Source organism: Balaenoptera acutorostrata, chromosome 2 (genome assembly GCF_949987535.1).
Source record: "Balaenoptera acutorostrata chromosome 2, mBalAcu1.1, whole genome shotgun sequence".
Classification (NCBI taxonomy): domain Eukaryota; kingdom Metazoa; phylum Chordata; class Mammalia; order Artiodactyla; family Balaenopteridae; genus Balaenoptera; species Balaenoptera acutorostrata.
The window spans coordinates 179,036,071-179,050,522 of NC_080065.1; the positions used below are offsets into that span (position 1 = coordinate 179,036,071).

Genomic DNA, 14,452 nt, shown 5'->3' on the forward strand with positions numbered 1-14,452 from the left:
GAGGGAATGGGGCTCCGGCAAGGGAGACCAGAGTGAAAAACCTCAGGTGCCCTCAGGGAGACAGGAATTTGGAGAAAATGATAGAGGCAAGGCCAAAAAAGAAGACCACTTCAGTCAGAGGAGGTGCACTAATGGGGGACCTTTATGCCCAGGGGCAGAAGCTGGCTGAGGAAGGCTTTATTGATCCAGGCAAGGTTCCCCCAAATGTTCCAGATTCCTCTTTCCTCCAGCTCAGCCAGCATGGACCACTGCCTCTATGCCCGAGACTTCATCGATAGGTACTTTCTCAGGCAGAGGGCCCCCACTACAAGAAGGATCCCCACAAGGGCTGCGATGGAGGTGGAGGCCAAGGCTTTGGACGCAGGGCTCCAAGCTGGAGACAAGAGGGGAGAATTAGGAACAGAGCACTTGGAGGTGTGAGGACCCGCATGGACATGCTCTGGCTTGGCCCACATAACCCTTCCCCACTCTTCCCAGGATTATAAGGGTGCCTCACCGAGGACCGGCAGCGTCACGGGTGCCGAGCTACTGAGGACCACCAGGCCATCGAGATTGAGGCGGGCGTGGCAGGTAACGGGCTGCCCGAAGTCACTGGGCCTGGCGCGTAACGCGTAAGTCAGCGTCACGTTGGCCAGATCCCGGCCGGTGAAGCGCTCGAGGCTCTCGGAGTAGATGACGCGGCCACCGCGCCTCAGAGTCACCACCAGGAAGCCCACGGGGAACACGTGCGTCACATGGCAGCGCAGAGTGTACTCACTGCCCATTAAGACCGGAGGCTCCAGGATCACGCTGCGTGGCTGTTCTAAAGCAAGAGGGGGCCGCTGGGCAAGGTCCGAGGGCTCCCCCTAGCGCGACTGTCAGTTACCCCCGCTCCGTCCTCCTCCCCTCACCCCAGCCAGGCCTGAGCCCCTGTCCCTCACTGTAGGCGGTAATCCTGGCGGTGGCCCCCCGCGTTTCTCCCGCGCAGGTGACGAAGCAGTGCACATCGGAGCTCCAGGCCCTCACATCCAGCAGCTGATAGGATACCCAACCGGGCCCACTGAGCGTGTCGCCTCGCCGCAGCTCGGTGCGGAGGCTGGAACCCTCCGGTTGGGGGCAGCTGCTGCTGCAGTTGAGCCACACTGAGGCCCCTGGCGGCACGGCCTTGAACTCGGGGCTTATGCGCACCCAGAAGGGTGCTGAGGTCTCCGGGGGCGCGGGAGAGGGGCCTCCCGAGCCTTGTGTCCGCGCACCCCAGCGCCTCCGCGCGCTCCCGCCTCGCGGGTAGGAGGGCGACAGCAAAAGCAGCAGCAAGAGGAGGAGCAGAGACCCCATGGCAAAAAGCCCGGACTGAGAGGCCCCGCGCCAGGGAGCCAAGGCTGGCTCTGGAGATAAGGAGGCCCGCAGCACCGCCTCCTCAGCCCCACCCCGGGGAGAGAGAGACAGAGGCTCCGAGGGGCCCCGGAGCCCTGCGGTATACACCCCACTCCCACAGCTTAAGAATGGGATTCTCCAATCCATTCTAAATCAAATGTCATCGTGTTTTTCTGGAGAGGGATATTTAATTTTCACTGAAGTCTCAAAAGGCCCTAATAAACCCCAGATTTGGATTAGAGCCTGAGGGCTGGGCCTTGAACTGGCAGCCTTCTCTTGGGGCAGGAAGTGGGAGGACAGGCTAGAAAAGGCTCCAACTGGACATGACACCTCCCCTCAACTCACACAAGGCTGGAAAGATGAAATAGCTTTATTAGCACAAGGGAGAGGCTTCCGCAGTTGGGAGGGGGTTTTCCCAGGCCTCTCCTCCCCGCTGCCTGCAGGAGCCTCGTTGCTGCAGGAATTTGGAGCTGCAGACTGCTCTGTTCTTGCATGGTCCCACTGAGATGGAAACAGGTAGGACAAGGCAGGGACACACAGGGATTGGGCACAGTTTCATGGGACTCCATGGTTTAGCTATCAAGGAGTGAACACCCACGTTTAGGCATGCCACCAAGTGTCATTGTGACCACTAGCAGACATGGGTATAGGTGGAGAGGTGGATTAGCAGAGGTCAGTGCCAGTGCTGGGGTGTAAGGGCTCAGTGGGTCATCTCTGGGCATGTCACCAGCCATACCTTGTCACCATTACTAATCCCTTTCTGGGAGAAAGAAGCTTGGCCAGTGGAGTGGGAAATTCTAGCCCCACTTAATCTTTTTGCCAGGCACTCTTGTGCAGTGCACAGCCAGTACAACTGTAGCTGGCGACCCTGAATGAGATTAGACTGAGAGCTCCCTGAGGGCGGGAATCAATGTTCTTCTTGTTTACCATTCTAGCCCACATAAAAGGCACTCAATAAATAGCTAGTAAAAGAACAAATGAATAAATATGTCATCATCAGGAGTTGGGAACAGTCTGTGGACAGCAATGCTGGAGCTGGCTTCTGTCAGGACGTGTGGGGATTTGTGTTTCAGAGCTGCATGTGACTGTGCAGGGCCACTTCTCTCTTAGGACTGTAAGGCCTCAGCACACGCAGTAGGGGGTGAGTTTCAATGTTTCCCAGTTGGGTGTCCCCATGTTGGAGGTGAGGGTCTCCATCATACACCCTCCGGCCAGGTCAGACTTTGACATCCCTCACATTCATGCCCTGAGGCTTGGCCCCTTCTTTTGTCTCAGTCCTGTGGCTCCACATCAGGTGTGAGGCCTGGGGGTTATAAGTGTGCAGGGGCCGTGACCCCAGATGCTGTCTGTATCCTGACTGGGGTCTCTCTCCTGTCCTCTGGCACCCTGGGAAGGTGGGTATAGCTGAATGGCATATGCCCACCATTGTTTGATGCAGCCCTGCTTGTGACGGTTTGGGGGCTGAGGAGGTCCTGTCCTGAGGGGGTAGGCTCAGGGCGGCGTGGCTGGTGTGTTCAGTTTCATGGCAGCCTCTTCCTGGGCCTTCCGGGCCTTCTGTAGCTCATATTTCTGGATCTTCCTCTGGCAGTTATAGATGCAAGCGGCTGTGACCACAGTGCCCAAGATGATCACAGATGCCACCGGAATGACGATGGCCATGTTATTCTGGTGGTCTGTGGGGAGGACACAGGGGGCAGTGAGGGTTGAGCTGCCCTCACTGCCCCTGCCCTGCCCAGCCCTGAACTCCAGCACTTACAGATCACATTGATGACAACTTCACGGGTAACCTCACCGCAAGTGCTGGTGGCCCGACACTGGTAGGTGCCCGCCACCTCCCGCTTGACGGGCCTCAGGTCCCCAATGGGTAGCAAAGCCCCATCCTCTTTCCGGCTACAGTTCAGCTTGGGGGTTGGGTTCCCCCAGGCCTGGCACCTCAGGGTCTGCTGGGAGCCTTCCTGCCATGTCCAGTTTCCCAGGCAATCCCTCTCATTTAGTCGGGGGCCATCTGAAGAAACACAGCAAGATGAGGGACGGGGTCAGGGACCAGGACATCACTCACCATCTAGGTCTAGGTAAGAAGACTTAGGTAGGAATCTGGGGAAGGGGCTCACCAGGGTGGGGGTGGGAGTGGGCCTTGGTGAAGGCAGGAGCTCTTGGGGTCTTAGGGGTTGGGCCGTGGAGGTCAGGGGTCATTGTCTAGCGGCCCCACTCACACAGGACACGGAGCTCCCGGGTCTGGTGCTTGTGTACCACCTGCTCGGCCACCTCCAGGGCAGCAGAGCAGAAGAAGCTGCGCCCGTTGTCCTCGGCGCTGGCATTCAGCTGCAATTGGGCCCTTGGGCCCGGAGTTCTGGCTGGGGCCCCGTTCAGCGTCACCACAGCTCCAGCCTGGGCCTCACACTCCACGTTCACCATAGTCCATTCCGAGACCTCGGGCTGGCTCAGGGTCAGGTTGGGAGCCGGGAAGCCTGGAGGTGGGGGGCACAGTGAGCCCCGCCCCTGGCATTAGCCCCACCCCTTCGGAAGCCCCACCTGGGTTTCTACTTACTATAGATGGTCACGCTCTCCTGAGACCTCCGGCTCTGCCCTCCCAGATTCACCGCACACGTCAAGTACTGGACGCCTTCTTCCTCCACCTTTCCCTTGACCCAGGCTTTGGCCAAGAGTGAGTCATCATTGTACGTGATTGTGGGTTGCAGCCTCATGTCCCCCAGCGCCAGGTGGACCTCCGCCTCCGAGACTGGGAACAGCCCATCCAGGGTGCAGTTCACCTGCCACTCTGTGCCCACTTCCAGTACCCGGTGGGTAGCAAGGTGCGGGTCGGTCATTGGTAGCACTGGCGAGAGACAGTGGGTGTAAACAGAGAGGAGACAGACATCCTGAAGCCCTTTCCTGGGGCATTTTCATTCCCCCATCTGGAACACCCTCTTCCTGGGAAACTGTGGCTGGGTCACCCTTGTCCCAGGACACGTGTACCACTTGCCCTGGGTCACAGCCTTCTCAGAGGATCCTGCAGTCCAGGCACCACATCCCAGAACACTCCACCCCAGTGGCCAAGAAGATGCTCTTCCCAGAAGCCTTTGCAATCAAGGTTGCCACCTTCTCAGCGCACCCACGGCCAGGGGCCTCTCCTTCCCAGAGCCCCCACACCCCAAGCATGAAATCCCTGTCATCCCATCCTCTCTGCTGGCTCCCCAGTGCCTCACCAAAGGTTCGGAGCTTCCTGGGAGCTGAGCTGTTCTGGAACAGTCCCAGCCCTTGGGACCGCAGGTCCAGCTCCGTGCGGCAAGAAAAATTGGCACCATGGTCATCTCTGGTCGCCAGCACCGTGACCGTGACCTCAGCAGGCTCCCCATTTCCCGCTGGCTGCCGGCTCAGCTCCTTCTCCCCGTGGAGCAGCACCACGGTGAGGTGGTCCCGGGGGGCCCCACCGGACACCATGCAGCGCAGGATGAAGTGCTCGTCCACGGGCTGCCAGGGCGGCAGGGGGGCCAGCTCCACGCGTTCCGGGAACCCTGGAGGGGAGGGGAGTGTTGTTTGAACTGGCTGGCCGCCCGCCCACAGGAGTGTTGGGGCCCTGGCTACACCTGCTCGGGAAGTCTCACCACGCTCTCCCCAGAACACACCTCAAACCACCTAAGCTAGAGAGGAATGTTAAGAGCTTCAGGATAACCCAGTGAGAAGTCCCCAAGTGGTTGTGAAGGAGGCAAAATCAATCTTTATTCACTGCAGCATCTGAGAGTGAAAAGTGGGAAAGAGTTTCGAAGTCCATTGCCAGGAGTCCCGGCAAATAAATACAGTCCGTTTAAGCTGCCCAGTCTCTAGACGTTGTTGTAAAAAGACTCCTGTTCTTCATTCTCCTCTTTTTGGCCTTAGCATTTTCCTCCATAGAATCCCTCACCTCTGAGGTACAAGATCATCTCCTCAGTTAATTTGCTTTTCCACTATTCCTGCCATGGAATGTCAGCCCAGGAGGGCAGGGATCTTTGTCTCTTTTGTTCCCTGTTGTATCCTTGACACCCGATAAGCACTCTATTTTTTTTTTTTTGGCCACGCCCCGTGGCTTGCGGGATCTTAGCTCCCCGACCAGGGATCGAACTCACGCCCTTGGCAGTGGAAGCGCAGAGTCTTAACCACTGGACCGCCAGGGAAGTCCCTTAGGCACTCTATGTTTGTAGAAAGAATAAGGTTGAGCCACCCACAGTGATTCGAGGCCTTTCAGGAGCTTGCTTTTAAGGGTTCCCGAATGAACCGTGTGATCCCCTGAAATGTTAAAAATCTAAGAACAACCCACAGACCCTCAAAACGAAACCCTGAATATCCCCTGAAAACACCACACGCGGGCTTGGTTTCCGCAGGCCAGGGTCTCCATTCTGCATGGGGTAACAGAATTCCAAGCCTGGATCGCCAGTGGAAATTGCCAGCAGAGCCCTGGTGAGCTGTGGCTTAGCCTGAGAATCACCCCCCCACCCCAGACTCCCTAAGGAGGGGTCTTGAAGCCTCCCACTTTTAGACCCTTCTCAAGAGGCCCTGAAATGTCACTTAAACAGTAGTGATGTTGGGAGTTGGTGTTTGGACATGAGTCCACCTTCTCCCCAGGTTACCAGCCTCCTGAATAAAGCAACCTTTCCTTTTCCAACCTAAGGAAAAAAAAAAAAAAAGCAGTGATGTTAAAGTGTCAGGAGCCTGGAGTTGATTCCTAGCTTTGCTGGTTCTTTGCTATGGCCTGTGGGGGAGTGACTTTGCACACTGGAACAGTCCCAGCCCTCGGGGCTACAGAAACGAAGCCTCAGTTTTCTAAGCTGTAACCTGGGGCTAATGAAGGTAGGACTATTGTTATTATTATTAGGACTATTATTAATCCACTTCAGAAGCTGAGAGTGACTGTAAATGGGCATGAGGTTACTTTTTTTTTTGACTTTTGATTAAATGTTTATTCATTTTAATTTTGCCTTTTTAAAAATTTTGAGGGGCTTCCCTGGTGGCGCAGTGGTTGAGAATCTGCCTGTTAATGCAGGGGACACGGGTTCGAGCCCTGGTCTGGGAAGATCCCACATGCCGCGGAGTAACTAGGCCTGTGAGCCACAACTACTGAGCCTGTGCGTCTGGAGCCTGTGCTCCACAACAAGAGAGGCCGCGATAGTGAGAGGACCGCGCACCGCGATGAAGAGTGGCCCCTGCTTGCCACAATTAGAGAAAGCCCTCGCACATAAAGGAAGACCCATCACAGCCAAAAATAAATAAATAAATTTAAAAAAAATTGGAAACACTTTAAAAAAATTTTTTGAAGCCAATATATTGTGTTTTCCACATCTGAAATTTTTTTTGTGTGGTTACTTTTTAAGGTGAGATATATGTTCTTAAACTAGATTGTGGTTGTACAACACTATAAATACTCCAAACTGCATTGCAGTGTATGCTAAAAGCTGTTAAAAAAAAAAAAAAAAGGTTGAGAAAACCCTCAGACATCCAACTCTTACCTCTGACCATCTGTTGCAAACTCCAACTTGCAGAGCTGACGGCCCCCTCAAACCACAGCCTCCAAATGGAACTCACATCTCGGAGCCCAGGTCCTTGCCCTGAAGCCCAGACTGGGGGAGGAGGTCTGTTCTGCCTCTCCTTGACTCCCCATCTTTAGTCCCTCACTAAGTCCTGGTCACTCCACCCTTCAAATATTTGTCTGCCCCTCCCTTCTTGCATACGAAACTGCCCTCAACATGCCCGACCTGGACTGGGTCCACGGGCAGCTGCTCTCTGGCTTCCTGTAAGGTCAGCCCTCTGCTTTGGATCCCTGGCCTGCTCACACACCCTCCATGGCTCCCTGTCACCCTAAGAAGAAGGTCTCAGCTCCTCGCCCTGGCATTCAAGGTCCTGCCAAACTCAGCTCCAGCCACACCGATCTGTTGATATTCAGTCCCTCTTGCCTCCCCAACCCCAGGTCAGCATGTTTCCCCACTCCAAATCTTTGCCCAGGCTATTCCCTCTGTCTAGAATGCCTGTCTTTACCAACTCCTACGCATCCTTCAAGGCCCAGTTAGGGGTCACCTCCTGCAGGAATTACAACTCTTTCTAGAGAAAGTTCAGCCACCCAGAGATGCTCCCTCATCTTTACACTGGCAGTGGGGCAGGACCAAGCTAGAGTCTCTCCTAGGTGACCCCTTGCTACTGTGTGCAGCCGTCTGTTCCATTTCACAGAGGTGAAAACTAAGGCAAAGTCTGGCACCCAAAGAGGGAGAAATGTATCAGGGCCAGGACTCAAACCTGGAGGGTTGGGCTTTCAACTCTCAGGGTGAGATGCAGAAGGTCCTGTGAAGAAGTTTTCTGGGGGTTTTCAGAGGCCACTGGGAATGTTTGGGGACTTCCCTCACTTGGCCAGCAGCTGCTCAGACATCCTCCAAATCAGAAACAAAGCTGATGTTTGCCCCAAAGCTTCTTTTATGCAGGCACCGTGAAGGTGGAATGTCCTCCAGGCCTCACTGCATCATTAGACCCTTCCGAGGAGGTCTCATGTGAAAATCAACCAGGAAGCCACGTATTCCCCCCTCCCCCCTCCCCACATCAGAGTCACCAGTTAGTGAGGCCCACGCTGGGACCAGAACCCAAGGTTGTCTGATTCCAAGGCCAGTTGGCGAGTTCGCTTTCTTTTTTCCTTTTTTATTTTGTTTTGTTTTCATCTCAATTTCATTTATCTATTTATTGCTTACAGTCATGCTAACTCACTGTCACACTTCAAAATGCCCAAAGTAAAAAAAAAGGCACATGGAGAAAACTCGCCCCCTGCGCTCTCCCGGAGCCCTACACCTTCCTCACAGCCAGCTAATATTGTCACTTGTTGTATTTCCTTTCAGGGCTCTTTAATGCAGAAACACAGCCTCCCTAACCCGGCCCCCATGGCTCCTTAACACTGTGGTTGGCATGCCACTCATTCTGGGCATACCTTACTTTTGAACGTGACAATACATCTCGGAGCGTCTGTCTCATTCTTTTACACGGTTGCATACTATTCCATGGGATGACTGAACCACAGTTTCTCTCCCCAGCCCTCTACATTTGAGTGCCTTGCAAACTTTTGCCCTTTCAGATCAAGCCACAGTGAATAACCCCACACTCCCTCAGTACCCTTGTGGGTGGGGACACCTATAGGCCCAATTCCCAGGAGTGGGTTTTCTGTGTCAAAGGACCCACGCATGTGACATTTTGAGGACCGAGTCCATACTTGGAAGTCACCCCCAAGGAAGTTCAAGGAAGGGTTCTAGATGACAATGAGACTTTCCGAAGGTGGGCCCCCTTGCCCTTCAGTGAGACCCCCCACCCCCAAGTAACAAAGGCTGTTCCAACCTGCTGGGGACTCCCCTGTCCACCTCCCCAACCCAGTCTGCCTAGTCCAGCCCCTGGACCCAGGCACTCACAGTATACGGTGAGGTTCATCAAAGCTGATGCCTGGCCACTGGGACAGCTTGAGTAGCATATTGGCATGCTGTCTTTTTGCACGCCACTCAGTTCAAAAATCTTCCAGTTGTTCCCATGGTCTACTTCCCTCTTGGCCAGCTGAGTCTCTAGGCCCAACAATGTGTGTTGGTCACAGGAGGTACTGCAGTTCACCGTTATGGAGCTTCCTCGGGGTATGATGGCATTTGGAGGCTGCACTGATGTTTGGGCACCTCCAGGCCCTGGAACCAAAAGATGAGGAGGGGTCAGGCATGACAAATCGGGCTCATCAACATTACTGCATCCAGCCTGTTCTGGGTGCTGGGGACACAGCCTTGAACAAGACAAAACTCTGCTTTCAGTGTGGGAGACAGAAAAATTCATGAACAAACAACATAATTAATAACTGATGCTGACAAGAGCTTTGGCAAAAACAAAATGGGATGATAGAACAGACAGTGCCTTGGTGACAGGGTAATGTGTGAGCAGAGATCTGGATGATGAACAGGGGCTGGCCATCTAGAGAAAAGGGAAATGAGTTCCAGGCAAAAGGAGCAGCAAGTGCAAAGGTCCTGAGGCAGGGTGGCTGGAGCAGAGTCACAGGGATGAGTTGCGGGGAAATGAGGTCAGGAAGATCATGCAAGCGGTGTTAAGCCATGCCAACGAAGTGTTCTTCACTGCGGGGACAATGGGCAGCCACGGAGGATTTTAGCAAAAGAGGGGCATGAAGTCAGTGTTGTTTTCCCCCCCAAGAGGTCAGGTGGAGGGAGTCAGTCCTCCAGGGATGAAGGGGTTCCAATCAGGCTGGTTCCTCACCCACTTGGACAACTGGTTTCCCCTCTCAGGACCTCACTTTCCCCATCTGTAAAGTGGGTGAATATAGTCACCCCAACCCCTGCTGATGCAAGTAACTCCTAGCACAGGGCAGGTAGCGAGTGGCTGCAGGTAAGAAGGAGGGGGCTTGTTGGGATTAGCTCCCGCAGACTGTGGTGACTCCAGAGCTAAAAAACAAAGTCCGTCTGAGCCCACCCATCTGAAAGCCCCCCGCCCCAAAAATCTCTGCCTTCAGCTTTGGGCCTACTCCATCTGGGATGGAGGCGTGTGGAAACAGCAGCTCCATGAATTCTCCAAGGTGATTCTGGGGTCGCTTCCATTTCACAGAGGGAAATGGTGAGACCTGAAGGGAGGTCACTCAGCTAGAAAGTGGTAGAGTCCAGATTAGAGTCCGGATTAGAAGGCTTCATTGAGCTGGTAACCGCGGTGTGCTCTGCTCATGAATTTTTCACTCTCCTGCTTCCCGACACTGACCACCATTTGAGACCAACTGTCCCCCTTCTCCCCTCCCTCCTAGCTGGAGTTGATGAAGGGCTGCTGGGGCATCCCACTCCTTAGCCTCTGCTTCCTTGGCAAGTCAGCCCTGGAATTCCCCTGAGCAGAGTCCTGGACTTCCCCCAAGGGCACGGGATGAGGAACAGAATGTCTGTGTGTGTGTGTGTTGCGGGGGGGGGGGGGTCCCAGTCTACCTAAGCTTGGCACGGGGCCACATCTCTACACGGTCTGACCACCTCCTGGGGCCAGGACACAACCGCTGCGAGGTGAACGCTATTAACTTCTCCATTTTACAGCTGAAAAACTGAAGCTCCTCTGGGACGGGCAGCCCATAGTCCGAAGGCACACAGCAAGCCATGATGTAGGGTCTGGATTTGAACCCATGGCTGTTGACTTTCAATCGATGGCTCTAGCCCCAACTTGCCATAAACAGCTACGTAAGTACCAGTGTCCCCAGTCGGTGGGGAGCCGGTCCTCCCACCGCTCCCAGGGCGCAGCCCAGATCCCAAGAGCTAGCCCGACGGCAGCCCCTCGACCCCTGACTCACCTGGGAGCAGAGCCCCGAGCAGGGCCAGGAGCGCAAGCATCGCGGGATGGGCAGCGCCGGGAACCATCGCAGGCGGAGGCAGGGCTGACGAGGCGGCGCAGAGGCGTGGGCGCGGACTGTGGCGCTGAGGACCTTGTGGGTCCTTTTATAGCGGCCAGCCAAGGGGGGCCGAGGGGGCGGTGCTGCCTTCCTGGAAACCTCGCGCTTTCCTCTCCGGAACGAGGGCTCTAGCATTTCCGGATTGAGAGGGTGCCGGGGCCGAGTAGGGTTGTCCCCTCTCGCTGGCCGCTCTCGCACCGGAATTTCCGAATTGAAGTAGTGAGGGCTGCCTGGCGGCAGCGGCCAGAGAACAAACCGGAGACTGCTCCCGGCGCTAGGGGTTCCGTCCCTGGGCTCGGCTACCCTTGATTCTGCGTTTACACAGCGCTTTATTGGATACTGCCAACCACCCTGGACGGTAGGGACTGCTATTGTGTCCGTTCCACAGAGGGGTAAACTGAGGCTCCAAGGTGCGAGGGCATTCGAACTCAAGTCTGACTCCCCAGCGCAAGCAGGCCTCTTTAACCGAGTGGACGGTCCCTCGTTTCGGTGGGGCCCCAGGAATCCTCCGGGGGCGCTCTCGATCAAGGGTGCCCCTCCCCAAAGGGTCATGTCCCCGCCCAGCTGACACCGAGATTTCCTGAGAAGCGGCTGCAGAAAGCCCAGGCACTTTCAGGCGCCTGTGAACCCTGGGGGAGAGGACGCAAGGCGCATCACGTCCGGGGCTCCGCGTCCCCCACCGATGGGCGCTCCCACTCCCCCGCGGCCTCGCTTCCCCTTTCGGCCTCCAGCGCGGGGGCGTCTTTACAGCTTCCAGAAAAAGGAAGGAAGCCGCGTGGTCCTGACGTGCCGAGCCCCTCCGTTGCAGTTCCCAGGCTCCGCGGGGAAACTGAGGCCGCAGACCTTGACGGGGGAGGAGAGAGGGGGCGCTCGAATGCTTGCCTTCTGCAGGGAAACTGAGGCAGCTCCCAGGCCCCGGAATGGGGCGGGGAGAGGGGGCGCTCAAACCCCTGTCCTCTGCTCTTAGCTCCTGTAACTCGAACCCCGGGCGCCAGCACTAAATCTGTGCGGGTGTTTGCCCCGGCTTGTCCCATTAGGGTGTTTGGGGGACATTGTGAGGTCCCGCGCCGCGTCTATAGGCCGTCCCACGCCACCGCCTCCCCCCAAGCCACGCCTGCGCGTGTGACCGCCCAAGACTCGGCATCCACCATGTCAAGGCTGGGGATCCTGGAGTCTCCGAGCGCGGAACCCCGCCGCTTAAGGCTTCCTGTTGTGGCGCGCGCGCCGCGTCGCCAGGGAGACCTCAGAAGGGCCAAGGAGGTCGCGCAGCAGACGGGGAAGGGAGGGGGCTTCAAGGACGCTCGACCCCTTCCTCCCGGGGAAGGGGCTGCGAATTACTCGCCAGCCAGAAAAGAGTCCCTCGCTCCGCCCCGGTTGTTCCTAAGGAATTTCCACGGGGATCTTTCTTCTTGGAGGGTGGAGGGTGTTGAATTCCCGCCCCAAATGGACTGGGCAGAGGCGCAGAGCGGGGGCCGGGGACGTCCCTGGGAGGGTCTAGGAAAATCCTCCGCCGGGGGGTCATTTAACGGAGAATTTTTACCAGGTTCAGATCACTGCTTACTTTGGCCTCTGTCCCAAGTGCAGGCGGCGAGCTCCCCCGCGCGGCTCTGGTCCCTCTTACAGCGGGAAAATCGTGCTTCTTCCTTCTGTCTCTCAACACTTGCTACGCAGCGTTGATTGAGAGCCTGCTGTGTGCCAGGCATCGTTCCAGGTGCTGGGGACGCAGCAATGAACAGAATAGACCAAAATCCCTACCATCATGCAGAGACCGTCTTAGTCCGGACGACAGAAACAAAAATAAGATATATGGAGACATAGCTTGTGATTAGTGCTAAGAGAAAGTAAAGCAGGGAAGGGAATAGGAAATGTGAAGGTTAATAAACCTTTAAATAGAGTATTCTGGGAAAGACTGAGAAGGTGACGTTTGAGCAAAGAGCAGAGAGTCCTGACAATATCAGGGAAGGAATGTACCAAGCAGAGAACACTGAATGTGCCAAGGCCCTGAGGTAGGAACTGCCTTAAGGAACAGCCAGGAGGCTAGTGTTGCTGGAATGCAGTAAGGGAGGGAGAGAATTGGAAGAGAGGAGGGCAGGGAGGGAATGGGGTAGAGCATGGCCTGGGGAGGACTTTGGCCTTTCTTCTGAGTGAGGTGGGAGCCATGGAGGGTTCTGAGCGGAGCAGGGACACGCCCTGACTCAGGCCTTTACAGGCACCCTCCTGAGACAGCAGGAGCTAGAGTCAGATGGTGGGGAGGACAGGGTAGAAGGAAGCCAGGAGACTGGAAAGGAGGTGACTGCTCCAGTGCAGGGGAGCAATGATGGAGCCTGGAGTGGGCAATGGCACTGGGGAGATACGGTCCAATTTGGCATTTATTTTGGCAGCAGGTCCAACTGTGTTTGCTGGGATGTGGGGGCAGGCAGAGTCAAGATCAACTACTAGGTCCTGGTCTGAGGTCCTAGGAGGGTGGAGGGCCATTTCCTGAGATGAGAATGGGGTGATAATAGGGGGCAGTTTGGCAGAAGAAGCACGCACCCCCTAGTCTACGTTCCCTTTGTGTTTTCTTGGAAGAAAGGGAAGCAGATGTTCCCCATCCCTTTGCTGCAGCCACCAGGAAGGGCAGGGCTTCCTCCAGGGTGCCAGGCAGTCTCAGGAAGGTCAGGGAATGGCCCCACTGCAGACCAGAGGCTGTGGACCCAGGGCAGAAGTACCCAAACCCCACTCCATGGCATCATGCCTGCTCGCCCCTCATTCTGAGGTCTGGCGTGACCACATTGCAGTTCCCTTGACCTGGAATGCTCTTCTTCTCATCCCTGATATGGCCAGCCCTTTCTTGTGGCCTGAGCCTCTTCCTAAAAGCTTTCCCGGATGCTCCCCGACTCCCTGACTCCTTCCATCCTGGGCCACACCCTAAACATTCCCTGTCACTCGCTCTTATGGTTTCATTACTGAAACTTCATTCACTTGCTGAAATTCTTTTTTTTAAAAAAATAAATTAATTAATTATTTATTTTTGGCTGTGTTGGGTCCTTGTTTCTGTGCGAGGGCTTTTCTCTAGTTGCGGCAAGCGGGGGCCACTCTTCATCGCGGTGCGCGGGCCTCTCACTATTGCGGCCTTTCTTGTTGCGGAGCACAGGCTCCAGACGCGCAGGCTCAGTAGTTGTGGCTCACGGGCCTAGTTGCTCCGTGGCATGTGGGATCTTCCCAGACCAGGGCTCGAACCCGTGTCCCCTGCATTGGCAGGCAGATTCTCAACCACTGCGCCACCAGGGAAGCCCCTCACTTGCTGAAATTCTTTTGATTGACTTGTGTCACCATTTGCGTGAGCTCCAGAAGGCCAGGGACCCTCTCAGCCCCAGCATCTGATTCAATGTCTGGTCATTATAGGCAGATGGTCAATACATATTTGTTGAATGAATGAACTTCTCTTATTCTCTGAACATTCTGCACATGCTGTTCCTCCAGCCCAGAATTCCCCTCCTACCGCTTTTACAAAAGGTTACCAGAGGATTTCATCTACCAGGTTGTAACAGGGCTAGGGGCACAAGGTCCAGATATCTTTTTTTTCTTTCTTTCTTTTTTTTTTTTTGCCACAGAGCTTGTGGGATCTTAGTTCCCCAACCAGGGATTGAACCTGGCCCCTGCAGGGAAAGTGCCAGGTCCTAACCACTGGACCGCCAGGGAATTCCCAGATGTCTT

The 14,452-nt window shown here is 55.5% G+C and overlaps 2 protein-coding genes across 3 annotated transcripts; both read right to left on the bottom strand.

Annotated features, from left to right (window-relative positions):
* Positions 1–254: 254 nt before the first annotated feature.
* On the bottom strand, positions 255–1,314 carry ICAM4 (intercellular adhesion molecule 4 (Landsteiner-Wiener blood group)). Its single transcript, XM_007168996.3, has 3 exons — positions 921–1,314; positions 497–802; positions 255–373 (listed from the first exon to the last, which is right to left on the bottom strand). Exons 1-3 carry the CDS (start codon positions 1,312–1,314, stop codon positions 255–257), a joined length of 819 nt encoding a protein of 272 aa, XP_007169058.3.
* Positions 1,315–1,705: 391 nt separating this feature from the next.
* Positions 1,706–10,850, bottom strand: ICAM1 (intercellular adhesion molecule 1). Of its 2 annotated transcripts, XM_007168997.2 has the most exons (7): positions 10,658–10,839; positions 8,763–9,023; positions 4,560–4,868; positions 3,902–4,189; positions 3,567–3,821; positions 3,110–3,358; positions 1,706–3,026 (listed from the first exon to the last, which is right to left on the bottom strand). In XM_007168997.2, the coding sequence occupies exons 1-7, from the start codon at positions 10,722–10,724 to the stop codon at positions 2,845–2,847; spliced, it is 1,611 nt and encodes a 536-aa protein (XP_007169059.1). In that variant the 5' UTR covers positions 10,725–10,839; the 3' UTR covers positions 1,706–2,844. The 2 variants fall into 2 exon arrangements, with proteins under 2 accessions (XP_007169059.1, XP_057396708.1); XM_057540725.1 differs by lacking the exon at positions 3,567–3,821 and having other exon boundaries at positions 10,658–10,850.
* Between the last annotated feature and the right edge of the window lie 3,602 nt (positions 10,851–14,452).